The sequence below is a fragment of the Larus michahellis genome, chromosome 2 (assembly GCF_964199755.1).
Source record: "Larus michahellis chromosome 2, bLarMic1.1, whole genome shotgun sequence".
Taxonomy (NCBI): Eukaryota; Metazoa; Chordata; class Aves; order Charadriiformes; family Laridae; genus Larus; species Larus michahellis.
Window position 1 is genome coordinate 19,614,023 of NC_133897.1, and position 15,292 is coordinate 19,629,314.

General features: G+C 43.2%; 1 protein-coding gene across 2 annotated transcripts in view; it reads right to left on the bottom strand.

Moving 5' to 3' along the window:
* Window positions 1-15,292, bottom strand: part of GPR158 (G protein-coupled receptor 158) — a 205,424-nt gene that overhangs the window by 110,411 nt on the left and 79,721 nt on the right. For both annotated transcript variants that reach the window (XM_074574432.1, XM_074574431.1), the window contains exon 3: window positions 3,796-3,898. In XM_074574432.1, the coding sequence (XP_074430533.1) occupies window positions 3,796-3,898 (103 nt within the window). The remainder of the gene's footprint in view (window positions 1-3,795; window positions 3,899-15,292) is intronic.

Below are 15,292 nucleotides of genomic sequence, written 5' to 3' on the forward strand. Positions count from 1 at the left end.
GGGCAGGTGTAAAAATGGGAATTCCCATTAGAGACAGTAAAGTCCCAAATCCAGACAAAAGAGCCACCTCTGGTGCAAGCACCTTTTTGCACAGGGCAGGTTCCACATCCGAACGGCAAGAGCTGAGCAGAATCTCTGCAATATATGGATGATGCATTGCCAAAGAATGAACTTTTAGGTTGAACAAAGCACCGCTGTTCTACTAAGGATCTTCCAATGCAAACCTGATTACCCCGTGAGGCAGAGAACATAACTGCTTTGGAGAAGGGTGTTACTAAAATGTTAAAATGTATGTAGTCAGCAGTTAGTTTATTCTACCTATACTTATAGTGCTACCTAAAAGTGAGCCATTAGGAGAAAGTGCATAATCACGTACCCAAGCACTTACAGGTTAATGCAACTTGGATACACGAAATACATCTTTTCTAAAATCAATTTCTGTCCTCAAAAGAGACCCTGGAATATGGCAATAATTCTGTGCCCCACTAGTACCCAGGGTCCTCATTAACTAACGCAGAAAAAACAGAAAGGTTTTACTTATTCTGGCACTGTCAGTTCTGAAGAACAAACAGCCTTGGGAAGGAAACGGTCTCCTACCTGCCTTCCTATTCAGTAAGAGAACAGCCTAAATTTCAGCTGTGCCCTTGTCCCGCATGCACTTCAGGAATCTGCAACATGCGCGACCTCCCTGGGAGCAGCAACACCCAGCTGCTTGAAGTCAGAAAAGCAACTGATTTCCACCATCTTTCCTGCAGAAAGAAACCACTGTTTATGGAACACCGCATCTTGGTGTTCAGGGCCCCAGCTGAGTTTGCAGAGGAGGCTGGTAAGCAGCCTTCTAAGCCTTCCCACCAGCAAACCATGTAGAGCGTCCAACATGCCCGCGAAGCCGTTTTATCCAGCTATCTTTCAGGCTCAACCCAAAACATCTGGAACTAAAGCCGAACCTCACCCCCACTTAAAACTCTGACACTTCAGGCACAATGTACAACTGTAGTTAACCGTATTTTGCTGCAGTGCAGATTCCCAGTATCATTGAGAAACGCTTCCATTTCAAGACACGACACACTCAATCCACTTTTTCAATCCACAGAAGTAAGAAACTGGTCATTTTTTCTATCTATCTATCTGCTTACTTACAGCTCAACTTGAGACCTGCAAATCTTTCCTGCCCCTATATCTTCTTCCACTAGGAATACGTTCTAAACGATTAACATTTCTACTCAGTTTCATCTCTGTCATCATCAGACTTCACCAACCTATCTCCACAAAGAGACCTTCAGGTCAGACAGTTTCTGTCAAAACTGCGTGCTGGATTCATGTCTAGAATCCTGTATTAGCATCATTTTGAACCTCCAGATACATACTACAGCCATTTCAACCATGTCATCTTTTCCTTTTTTCATTTTACAGAACGCAGCTGGTGACAGGGCTAAGTTCCCTTGAACCACTGTTTTTAATCCCGTTACTTCACAGTCATTTCCAGTTTCACACTAGCCATCTCAGTGTTCACTTTTTGAGATTACCTATAGAGCTTGGCAGACTGAGCTGCATTTGGACAAATTAAAGCAGTTCTTTATTACTGACTGTTCCAAAACTCATGTTTATGTTAGCTCATGGTAACATATGCTCAAATCAAAGTGACCCCAGATCACGTAATTACACACCCTAAAATACCAGCATACGCAAACACTTTCATGAGACAAATTTCACTCAATATTAGCTATTTAGAAGGTAAATATCCAATCTAAGGTAGTTACATAGGCTCTGTCTTCTACAGTAAATGGATAAAAAAGGTTATTTGCCTGAAGAGTTACTTTTCCCATCTAAAGACAAATTCTGCCTTTCTAAAGCAGCAGAATTACCCTCCAGGGGAGCCACGCTCTCAATGCTGACTGCAGTTGAAACCTAGGTGACTATACATACCAAGCATATACATTTTAGACGGCTGATATGAAATAAATGAATCTCATCCCTAATGATGAATGCTGTTACGATCTCTAGCCACGTTATTTTTATGTGGTCTGTGGCATTTGGTATGACAAAAATCCAAGAATGATTATTATTTATACGCTCCAATCCAAGAATGATTATTATTTATATGCTCATCCAAGGAGTTAAATCCCAACTCCACTTCAATTCACTGCACTGCAGGAGCAACCAAACATCATCCTTATGCTTATCAGAAGATTCACACAGCCTGGAGAAAAAGCACTATCACAAGGCTGCCTTCTGCGACACTCCACAATAAGAAAAGAGAAGGGAAACAAACGCTCACCAGGTAAACTGTTGAATAAACACACTGTGCTATTTGTGCTATATATACATGTTCAGGAGATATGATGTATATACCTCTTGCATATACATACATATATCCATATATATACGAGATATAACATACATATATATATACACACACACACACAAGATATATTGAGTTAGGGGTAAAATATCTTTGCCAATCTATATGCAAACCAGATCAAATCAATAAAAAACAGGCCAACCCGTGACACAGGTCAAAGATTTAATATCTGGAACTCAGGGCTGCAAACGAATAGGGAATTCTAAAATTTTCCTAATATTAAAAGTTACTCACCTTTCATCTATAATCCCTGTCACTTTTGTTCATAAGCAAGCAGAGCTCAAGAGTAACTAACACAGGAAGGAACTCGGAAGGTTTATTTGTAGCTTTGCAGCACGGCGGCATGCTTTTAGCAGTATCATGTCATACAACCCTGCACATGATTTACCAGTACAGAACACCTAAATCTGTGAGTTTCACAGAGGTGCATGTTAAGTGTTGAATACTACTAGAGGAATTTCTATAGTGGAACAGGAACGGCTACGTTCACACAAGGCAGGAGACAATACACGCAGTCCTGGACCAAGCCTGGTGAAAGCTACTCATCGCCATTCCCTGGGCATCTCATACAAACAGCTCCCGCAGCAGAGAGCTGACGACATGAACCTTTGGCTACAGGATGGTGCAAAGAAGCTGGGGATGGCATTCACTCGAAAGCAGGAGGCAGAGAAGGACACCCTGTTACACCTTCAAGCAACAGCTTTACACTTGTGACTGCAGCGTGAGCTCTACTAGTATAACTGCAACAATTTCAGCACAAAATCTGTGCAGAGATTACGCTTTGGTCATATGATGAAAATAACTGACATCAACTTTGGGCATGCAGTTCATATTTTTTCCCTGCTGAGTATCAACCGAGTTGATTCCCTTACTGTGGGCAACTCGGTCTAAGAACCATACAACATGTGTCCTGGGCAAGCGTCATCTGTATCATACACCCAACCAGACTCTCAGGCCTGACCCATCTCTAATACCTCATCAGCAAGTGTTAAGAGTTTGGATCCTCCTTTGGATTCTCCTTTGCAAATGAAGGAAAATGAAAACAATTAAATCCCGCAGAAAGCCAGAGGCTAGGGCATTCTAGTTTGCCCTGACCAAAGAGAAAATTACTAGATTAATTTCCTCAACACTTCTGCTGGAGCACAGATGCCAGAAATCTCTGTCTCTCATAGCAAGACTTCTTTTCATGTTTTTTAAATTTATTTACAAATCAAATATTCTTCAAGCGGGTATGTTTTACAGGATCCTCGGGAGTATCGTGAATGACAAACCAAAGGGCTGGAACCCCTTCAGTGATTATATAATCGGAGAGATGCAAACTGCGGGGATTTTACTGTATAACCCTGACAAGGATAAAAAGGAGCCCTGCATTATTAATGCTAGTTATGTTTTCATTTTTCTTTTTTTTTTTAAACTCAAGCAAAGGCACTTACTCTGAAAGCTGTTCATTGAGAAGATGTTGGGATGATAGAATCCAGGCTTGCAAATACATTTGTAGGCTCCGAGCACAAATCCAAGGCCTTTAATTGGCATGCACTGTGAGAAAGGAAAAAAGAAAAGTCATGCAGATGATCATACAACTATATACTCAGATGTACATTCAAGCATAAAACATTACAAGATACTGTGAGCAGACTTCTGAGAATAAACAGGCACCCCTTCCAGTCTGACAGTATTTTCTCAGCGACTTTTCCCATCGTCATGTATCGCTCCAATTTTTTTTTCCTTGTTGTTCATCACCAGCAAACAGCAAAGACAGTTATAATCAAGCCTGTCCCACTGATAAACTGACCGAGAGCCAAATTTGACTCTCATACTTTGGCTCTAGGTGGGACATCAGACGGCTGTGTTTTATCCTGGAGAGTTTCCAGCCCTTTTCCCCAGCAGAGCAGGCGGGGTTCTGACAGCTGGAGCTCACGCTACGTAAGGGAGAATGTGGACACCTGCAGCCAAGCCACCAACCTTCCGTGGGCAGCACGTGCTGGTGCTGGTGCCCCTGCTCCACCAGCAGCCTTACCGGAGCCGAGACTGACCCAGCCAAAACAAAGCAAGAACTGCTTAGAGAATGGCTGCAGACCTAAATCTGATCTAGGTGAAAGAGAGCAAACATACTTCAATCAGAGCCCCCTACTTCTAAGCTCTCTTGTTCCTTTTCAACAAAGTAATATGTGAAACAAGTTTTATTTTAACTCAGTTTTATTTTTTGCTTAATTTTGACATAAGGACAACCAGAGCAAATTTATTACAGTGCAGAACATCTACTGTCAGCCCATTTCTGTACAACGCATAGACTGCCTAGTATACAGGGAAGAAACAGTTCAGCAACATAGACGTAGGAACACTGGTAAAATGGTTTTCCCCCATTATAGCTTATTTCCCTTTAGAGTAGGCTACTGTACTAGATGCCTTTCCCATCAGTGTACCAACATGTCTCCATGAACGAACAGGAACTAGACACTAGTGGTTCCTTGGTAAGCAACTGAATGATTTAACTAAAACACCCTCTTTCCTCTCACTTCCTTATGTTTCATTTGTTTGTGACTGTGACTTTAGAATAAGCTTCAATCCATAACTGCCTGCGACTGGGAGGAAGATGCAGAGGACAGGGTTTAGTTAAAAAAATCTGAGTCTCAAAAATCAAATGCAAACCAAGAGAGGACAGTCTGCACTGATACTTAAACAAAAACCTCCATTTTTTTAATCTCAAATTTCAGCTTGGTGACATAATTCTGCCTGACATTGGGAAAGCCACTTTGCTTTTCTTTGCCTCAGTTCCCCAGATGGCATAGTCTTTGCTCTCACCCTTTCCCAATCTGATGTCTGTTCACGTACTGCAGGCCTGTGGGCGCTATCGGAAAACAACTAATAAGCAGGAAACTGGCATGCAAGAACACTGAAAATTCATTCAGCCTTTGTATAAACACGAAAGCAAGAAAAAACGGAAAGAGAATGCACAAATCATTTTTCTTCACACCTCATCTTCACCCTACAGAAATGTGACTGTTGACAAGGTGGAGGACGGGAGAAATCGAAGTGGGATGAGTGTGTTTGCAAGTCCAATGACAGCAAAACCTCTTTAATCAAGACAAAAAAAAATCAGTTAAAGTAGTAAAAAGAATTTTTCAGGGGAAAATTCTGTTTTGGCTTCTTGCTTTGTAACGGGAAGATACATGCTGCTGTAGAGACTACATTTTCTTTTTGAGGGGAAGGAAGAAAAGAAGTAGATTCTACTGAATTCTGCGAACACCTCAGCAACCCTACCTGCAATACCATATCCATAATCCATTCTCACTGAACAAATTCTTCATATAAAATGTGCCACAGGCTCATAAATCTGTTCTGCATCGAAATAAACGCTATACTGATGATTCTTTAACACATATCCAATGCTGACACCAAATAAAATTATGTAACTTTTATTTTATTGTCACTGACCAGTCTAGAACTTGAAAACACAGAACAGTAGGGGCTGGAGGGGACCTTCCGACCACATAGTTGGGCCATCTAGTCCAACCTCCCTGCCAGAGCAGGATTACCTAGAGCAGGCTGGACAGGAACGCGTCCAGGTGGGTTTTGAATATCTCCAGAGAAGGAGACTCCACAACCTCTCTGGGCAGCCTGTTCCAGAGCTCTGGCACCCTCAAAGTAAAGAAGTTTTTCCTTATGTTCAGACAGAATTTCCTGTGTTCCATTTTGTGCCCGTTGCCCCTTGTCCTGTTGCCGGGCACCACTGAAAAGAGTCTGGCCCCATCCTCTTGACACCCGCCCTTTAGGTATTTATAAGGATTGATGAGATCCCCTCAGTCTTCTCCTCTCCAGGCTAAACAGACCCAGGTCTCTCAGCTTTTCCTCATCAGAGAGATGCTCCAGTCCCCTGATCATGTTCGTAGACCTCCGTGGACTCTCTCCAGTGGTTCCCTGTCTTTCTTAAAATGAACCAAATATTTCAAACGCTGTTATCTTTCCTTGGTCTAGGATATTATTCTTGTTTCAAGTCTTTGGCAGCTGTAATGAACACCATAAAAACCATCGGTCAAATCCTGTTTCTTGCAGTCCATATAATCTTATGCAGAGGTGTAATAGGGATCAGAACATCAATCTGTTGAAAGGAGGGAAGGAGAGAGGGAGAAAGAAAGCCTAGATCCCTCTAGATGCAGTTTCAAACTCTGAAATTCCACCGTGCTCAACACTGCATGGAAACAGAACTGTTTACAGCTTGACTTTTTTTAAGAAATTGCAGTAGCTAAGCAAGGAAGAACACTAAATAGCATGTGGCAAAAAATGGGGAAAGTATTTTTCCCAGAAAGAAAAATTTCCCCTCTTTTTACAGCTGATTTAATAGTTAATAGTACATTAACCAATGGTGGTAAATATTATGGTGAAACAGGTAATACTGAGTAAGAGCTTGCTGGTGTACAGAAGGAGTTTAGCAAAATCCAGATTCCTTTAATCAGGGTTCTTTTGTCAGACACAGAGGCCTTTCCTGGCTGTGGGTGAATCTGCACAACACTGGGCCAGCACATGCAAGCCACTTTTGTCCTTGCCCTTGGCAAGTGGCACCCGGGTTCCAGCAACCCCAGTGGCAGACGCAGAGACGGAGCCCTGCAAAGCTGTCCCTGCTCAGCCATGGCAGCCCACAGCATTGGTCATGGGCTTCAGATCGCCAGGAGCACAGAGACTCGGCAGCCCACAACGGACTGGGTAGACAGAGACAGTAAAATATTAATCTGCTGCTAAATTACTTAAAATTTGATCCATATAGAACCTAGCACCGAAAAAGGCAGATGTGTGAAACATATCTGCCTCCACATAAGCAAAAAAAGAAGCATAAAACTGACCTGGTTTCAGATTCCATTATAACGTGATTTATTTTCTTTTATTTCCTTTCTATATGTGAAAGAAAATCTCTGGGAATAAAAATCACCGTATTCCTGAGAACTTTTTTTCTTCACTAGTGGCCATCAGCTTTTTAAAAACCATGCTTTATTTAATTCATAAGAGCAGCTACCTTAGGTTAGACCAGAAGCTCCATTTAGGCTTGTATCACACCTCTTACCTGCCCAGCAGCAAGTGTCGAGGCAAACAGTGAAAGATGCAGGGTGGCTATCGAGCCAGCCTTCCCCTGTACGCCCTTCAGGACATCACACGCCTAAATGGAATTTGTATTGCTTTAACTTCCAGCCAGTAGTACTTACAGACAGGCTTGGTTACAACTCAATACAGCTTTATCATCACCTTTGCTAAAAAGAGAATAATAGGCGTCTGTACAATTCACAAAGCACATCTATTCTAGCTGTTTATTCCCTGGTTTGCAAGTTTATACTTCCAGCTTTACAACACTTGTATAATGTAACAACTCCCAAGTTTAAGATAGTATGCTTTACATGATTATACAGCCACCTCAAAAAATAAGATATTCAATTAATATCTATCTTGAAATTCTTCATAAGTAAACAGGCCCTGAATAAACACAGACACGTCATCTAAACCAGTTAAGAAAGGTTGTATTGGTTTCATTTTTATGCTGCTTGTTATAAAGGACAAATGTGGAAACATCTATTGTGATAAAGAAAGTAACTGCTGAAAAGAAAATAAATCCTTCAAATAACCTGTGCAATTGCTTTGGAAGCCTCAGCCAAATCTTCTGGCACAAGAGAGGCAAAGCCCTTCATCAGATCTGATCAGCCAGAAATCAAGTGACAAAGTATTCGGCAGGTACACAAAGCAGGTGTTACACCCACACCAGAACACAAAAGGGAAGAAACAAGGCAAAAAGAAACTAGTAGTTTAAGAGAAAGCTTGTGGCATCATGTCCTACGTGTGATTTACAAACTTAAGATAAACCACCAAATAAATCTGGCCCATGGCGTTCTGGAGCACAGGGGCTAAAATAGTAATTTTAGAATTAAAAAAGAAAAGAAGAAAGACTAAAAATGCAGCCACCCTTGACTAGGGTATTTCAAGTTTTTCAAAGATCATCTTTCAAATGCTCATCTTTCATGCATACAGCAATGGGGATGTCTCCCTTTTCTAAAGTCAACGCCTTGTTCAAAGGACATAGTAAGAGCAAAGTCATGATCAAAAAAGCTTAGCAAAAATCATACCCATAAGCCCACATTTTTTTGCTCTGGTTTGGGGCAGCACGTAGGGAATTTCTAGAAAATACTATGTATGGAAGAGTCATTTTGTGCCTGGCACATGATGGCAGCTGGAGCAGGTTGGTGACCTGCGGGACCCCGAGAGCTCCTTTCTGAGCCTGTTTACCACGTTGTCAAGTTGTCAAGCTCACTCATAAAAACAAATGAAAGAAGATAAAAGTCAGAGTCCTGCCGAAGTCAGAGACAGCTCTGTCATTGAAAAGGCTTTACCTGTTATATTTTCTCACTTCATTTACCCTTCAAGAGCAGAGTTTCGTGTTAAAGCATGTTTGCAGCCTGCTCAGAAGTGACCAGTGGACACATCCACGCATCCGAAGGCCTGGTGCATCACCCGGGAGCCCCCCGCTTGCCTCCGGATGGCCCAGGGAGCAGCCAGCCTGCCAACAGTGCTCTCTTCAAACACAACATTTTGTTTCAAAAGGACAGGACGGGGCTGGCCCCTCCGTAATTTACACTGCAGGGTTACTTGGTAGGCCCCCATAGTTTTCTCCTACCTTCTGAGTGCATCAGTGGAGTCAATTCTTTTTTAAATTCAAGTTTAAAAATGTGTTTTCCAACAACAGTGGACTTACAATGACAGTGAGTTGTTTAAATCCTGAGTCAGACAAAGCCCAGCAATAGGTGCTCTGATTTGGCTGACAGCAAAGGCAGCCATCAGGACAACATTTGTCTTGATAGTTTGAAATCTAAAAATTCCTCACTGCTTTTTAATGTGATTTTTCATTATTTTGGTGTTGGGACCAGAGCAAATATTGATGGTAAGGAACCTCAGCTCAGTCACACAGATAACTATAAATTACATGCAATCATTAAAGTTATAATGTCTGATTTTTTATTAATCTTAGCTGTCACTCAAAGCACCCAGAAAATGAAATATATTGTTCATGTTACGGTTTTTTTCTTAGGATACTTTGGTTAATACTGACAAGCCATGAACAGAAAAGTTAACGTCAAATCATCCACAATTCAAGCAGGAAGACACTAAATAAATGTAAGAAACTGCAGAGTCTTCAACTTCTAATTAACCCCTTCTGCAATGTGAGTCGGTTTAGTGACCAGGCTGTACGTCTGAGGATGTAGAGGATTCCCTTCTGGTTCTCACCTCCATCACTCCCAAGATACCAATGTTACCAGCCCATTGGGGGACAAATGTGACAAAACTTCAAGTGCTAGTGAAAAAAAACACATGGTGGAAATGGAGCATTTTGCAAAGAAATGGAAGAAAGGAGATGAGAAATATATGCAAATCATGGTTCTTGGATAGAAGACAGTGAGAGGGGAAGAAAGGTGAATTTATCGGTGTTTGCAAGCAGGTTACTTGGCGGGGGGAGGGTGGGGGTGGCGTGAGATAGGAAGCCGAAAACTCTCATCATCAGCTGTAGTCATGCATACGGAGAACCCAAGGTCAGCTTACAAACTACGCTTCCCACAATCGGGATCCTTTACTGAAGGATGAAAGCACAACAATTAGAGCAATTTTCAGAGGCTGGATAGCTTGGAAACTCAAAGGTTCTCAGCAATGACAGTGTTTAAGGCAGGTTTTTCATTAGTGATGAAAATACCTCTGCACTCTACAATCAGGCTACTTTAAAAAAAAAAAAAAAAAAAGAAAAGAAAAAGAAAAACATCTCTTTACAGGACAGATTGGAATTGTTATTGGTAACCTGAATATCATGTTAGAACACACCAAACTTCGCTTCTGATTAACATGCTAAACAACAAAATTACAATTTCTCCTCTCCTAGAAAACCGTGCAGCAATTCAGGGCAACCTGTTAACAGACACCAAAGGGACTGATAATTTCATAGCCATTAAATAATGCAGTGTGATTAATTTGAAGGCACTTTTGCAGGGCCAGATTTCCTTGGCTTTGAGGATAAATTAAGACTTCTTTTTTTTTATTAGCACCAGTTAAACTGTATTAAGAGCAAAGTCTAATTCACTTCCTTAGTGTCTTACCTGCATTAAGAGAGAATTCTCTTCATACTCAATCTCTACCCCTTTTTTCCTACCACTAGGATAATTTTGTGCTTTACACATGGGCAATATTGGAAATACCAAACACTATCTGCACAAGACCTTCCAGAAGCTGTCAAGGAATATGGCAAAATACACAGAGGTCCTTTACCTCTGGACATCTGGTTCTGCCAACTTCTGCATTCATCTGTTACTTGGCAGCAAGAGTTGCACAAGTTTGCCTGGAAGATGGGGCACACAATAACACAGGGGATTAAGAAAGCTTGCCAAAAACTGCAAGAATGTGAGACGCTTCCAAAAACATTTGGTGAGGGGAAAAGCTGGATCTACTCCTGATCCCCATGAAGGAAGGGTGCAGTTCTGAGTAGTGGGGTACTTTCTCACCTATTCATGTTTCCATTAATGGGCTTTGGGTTCAGTGATCATAGTTTGATCTGCAGGACACCGAGCCTGCTTGCTAAGAATGGGAAAACCCTATCCCAAAAGGGGAAAAGGGTACTAGGCCAAGAGTTAGCAAGGCTCATGGACAGGGCTTTAAACTAGAATCGAAGGGGGAAGGGGATAAAACCAGGCCCACTAGTAATGAGCCTAGGGATAAAGGGCCAAGGATGGGGGTGAAATCGGTAGCCCAGCTCAAGTGCATCTACACGAATGCACGTAGCATGGGCAACAAACCGGATAAGCTGGAAGCCATTGTGCAGCAGGACAGCTATGATGTAGCTGCCATCACGGAAATGTGGTGGGATGACTGTCACGACTGAAATGCTGCAATGAATGGCTATAAGCTCTTCAGAAGGGACAGGCAAGGAAAGAGAGGCGGGGGTGTGGCTCTGTACATTAGAGAATGTTTTGATTGTATAGAGCTAGATTCCAGTGATGATAAAGTCGAGTGTTTATGGGTAAGGTTGAAGGGGAAGGGAAATAAGGGAGATGTTGTGCTGGGAGTATGCTATAGACCACCCGACCAGGATGAGGAGACAGATGAAGTATTCTATAAGCGGCTGCCTGAAGTCTCGCAATCGCCAGCTGTTGTTCTGGTTGGGGACTTCAACCTGCCGGGTATCTGCTAGAAATATAACACAGCAGAGAGCAGGCAGGCTAGGAGGTTCCTTGAGTACGCGGAAGATAACTTCCTGACACAACTGGTAGGGGAGCCTACCAGGGGAAGTGCCTTGCTAGACCTACTGTTCACAAACAGAGAAGGACTAGTGGGAGATGTGGTGGTCAAAGGTCGTCTTGGGTTTAGTGATCATGAAATGGTCAAGTTTTCAATATGTAGCGATGTAAGGAGTGGGGTTAGCAAAACCTCCACCTTGGACTTCCGGAGGGCGGACTTTGGCTTGTTCAGGACACTGCTTGAGAGAGTCCCTTGGGAGATAGTCCTGAAGGGCAAAGGGGTCCAGGAAGGCTGGATGGTCTTCAAGAAGGAAATCTTAAAGGCCCAGGAGCAGGCTGTCCTCAAGTGTCGCAAGTCTAAAGGGTGGGGAAAATGGCTGGTCTGGATGAATAAGGAACTTCTGATGGGACTTAGGAATAAAAGGAGGGTTTACCACCTTTGGAAGAAGGGACAGGCAACTCAGGAGGAGTACAGAGATCGCGTTACATTGTACAGAGAGAAAATTAGGAAGGCAAAAGCCCAGCTGGAGCTCAACTTGGCCACTAACATTAAGGACAACAAAAAAAGTTTTTATGAATACATCAACAAAAAGAGAGCCAGGGAGAACCTCCATCTCTTACTGGATGCGGGGGGGAAAGTTGCAACCAAGGACGAGGAGAAGGCTGAGATACTTAATGCCTTCTTTGCCTCTGTCTTCAATAGTCAGACCAGCTATCCCCAAGGTGTTCAGCCTCCTGAGCTGGAAGATAAGGATGGAGAGCAGAACAACCCACCCATAATCCAGGACGAAGTAGTCAATGATCTGCTTCTGCATCTAGACATACGTAAGTCTATGGGGCCGGATGGGATTCACCCAAGACTACTCAGGGAGCTGGCAGGAGAGCTCACGAAGCCTCTCACCATCATTTATCAACAGCCTTGGTCAACAGGGGAGGTACCAGCTGACTGGAGGCTGACTAATGTGACAAGAAGGGTTGGAAGGAGGACCCGGGGAACTACAGGCCTGTCAGCCTGACCTCGATACCAGGAAAGATCATGGAGAGGATCATCTTGAGTGAGCTCTCACGGCAAGTGCAGGGCAGCCAAGGGATCAGGGCCAGCCAGCATGGGTTTAGGAAAGGGAGGTCCTGCTTAACCAACCTGATCTCCTTCTATGACCATGTGACCCGCCCTCTGGATGCAGGGAAGGCTGTGGACATTGTCTGTCTGGACTTTGGTAAGGCCTTTGACACCGTCCCCCATAGCATTCTCCCGGAGAAGCTGGCGAATCATGGTACAGACAAGTGTACTCTTCACTGAGTTAAAAACTGGCTGGATGGCCGTGCCCAGAGAGTTGTGATTAATGGGGTGAAATCCTCTTGGCGGCCGGTCACCAGTGGTGTCCCTCAGGGCTCAGTTCTGGGGCCAGTTTTGTTTAATGTCTTTATCAATGATCTGGATGAGGGGATTGAGTGCACCCTCAGTAAGTTTGCAGATGACACCAAACTAGGTGGGAGTGTTGATCTGCTTGAGGGTAGGAAGGATCTACAGAGGGACCTGGACAGGCTGGATCGATGGGCCAAGGCCAACTGTATGAGGTTTAATAAGGCCAAGTGCCGGGTCCTGCATTTTGGTCACAACAACCCCAAGCAACACTACAGTCTTGGGGAAGAGTGGCTGGAGAGCTGCCCAGCAGAAAAGGACCTGGGGGTGCTGGTGGATGGCCACCTTAACATGAGCCAGCAGTGTGCCCAGGTGGCCAAGAAGGCCAACAGCATTCTGGCTTGTATCAGGAAGAGCGTGGCCAGCAGGAGCAGGGAAGTGATCGTGCCTCTGTACTCAGCACTGGTGAGGCCTCACCTCGAGTGCTGTGTTCAGTTCTGGGCCCCTCTGTACCAGAGGGACATTGAAGTGCTGGAGCGTGTCCAGAGGAGAGCTACCAAGCTGGTGAGGGGTCTGGAGACCAGGTCACATGAGGAGAGGCTGAGGGAACTGGGCATGTTTAGCTTGGAGAAGAGGAGGCTGAGGGGAGACCTCATTGCCCTCTACAGCTCCCTGAAAGGAGGTTGGAGAGAGGTGGGTGTTGGCCTCTTCTCCCAGGTGAATAATGACAGGACCAGAGGAAACCGTCTGAAGTTGCGGCAGGGGAGGTTTAGATTAGATATTGGAAGAATTACTTTACTGAAAGAGTGGTCAGGCACTGGAACAGCCTGCCCAGGGAGGTGGTTGAGTCACCATCCCTAGAGGTATTTAAGAAACGTCTAGATTTGGCACTTCAGGGCATGCTCTAGTGGCAGATTGTAGGTTGTTTGGTTGGACTCGATGATCTCAAAGGTCCTTTCCAACCATGAAGATTCTATGATTCTATGATAAACAAACTAGCAGAATTTTGCAGTGTTTTTAAAAAAACTGTAAAAAAACCTCAGTTTTGTATTACTTACTGATGTTAATTTTTTTAAACCAAATGTTCGCAGTTGGCCTACCTCTGCCAGTAAATGCTGTTATCTGCACTGTGACAATACAAATTTCATTCTGAAATCCATTTGGCACGTTTATAAACTTTGTTAAAAATATTTGTTTACAATCCTAAGAACAGCCCTCCAGATTTCATTCTGAGGGCCAACAGGAAATACTAGAACAGCCAGTGCAAGGGAGTTTAAGCAAAGAAAACTCATTCAGAATAGGAAAGAGTGATAGAGGGTGCCCAGGAATTGCACAGCTCATCTCAGAGAAGGGCATGGCTGAACGTCTTGCAGACTGCACCGTTCTTTAGAAAGAGCCTAACTGTTAAAGTACCACCAGCATGGAGAACCTGCTGGACCCACTATTTGGAAAGGGAAACATTTTCCTATAGTTCATCCAAAAGCTAACAAATAGCTGCTATAATCAATGGGTAATTTAGATGCATAATTCAAAGAGGGGAATAAAATAGTGGAAAACAATGCGCAGTATTTTAATAAGTTAACATGGACAACATTGCTAAACCAATATTTTCTAGCCAGCTGCTATATCTGTCATTTCTATTGCATTTCCCAGCAACCATTAATGTAATTACTTCTTGACTTTTAAACATTATTTTTAGGCTGATTCCACTCACTAGCAAGACATATGTGATCACGTTGGAAAAGGTATGTAACAGTTTGTGTTTGTTTTCCCATCCCACGGTAAATTTCTGGACCTACTGGCTGGTTCCAGGCAGTGCAGTGGGGGTGAGAAACTTGCTAATTTCCCACAAGGGGGAAATTCTTTTATTTCATCAAAATAGCATCCTGTTAGAGAACCGGTACTTCATCAGTGTCCCTGCTGAGGAGAGACTACATCGCAAGGACGTACCTTTCACTAGACACTAGAGAACACTCTTTGAAATGCCACAGCCGTAAGAAAAGTTTTAGCTGGCACTGGTGCCTCGGACATCAGGTAACAGCATAAGGAAATGCCTTAGGAAACCAGGCTACAATAATCTGATATTCCTGTTCCTTGGCATTCAGTCCATCTTTAGGACAAGTTGGCCCATTTTTCCAGAGGTTTTTACTACTCAGGACTGACAGGAGTCTTGAGTTGAGTCCAACTATGCAAAGTTGGATAAATTATGCTCCTAGTCACAAAATCATTTCCTACTGAAATTCTACTTGAGTATTTTGTGTGAAACAAGATTGAGAAGACGGCTGCATAAAGGATGCGAATTTTAATATCTTTGCT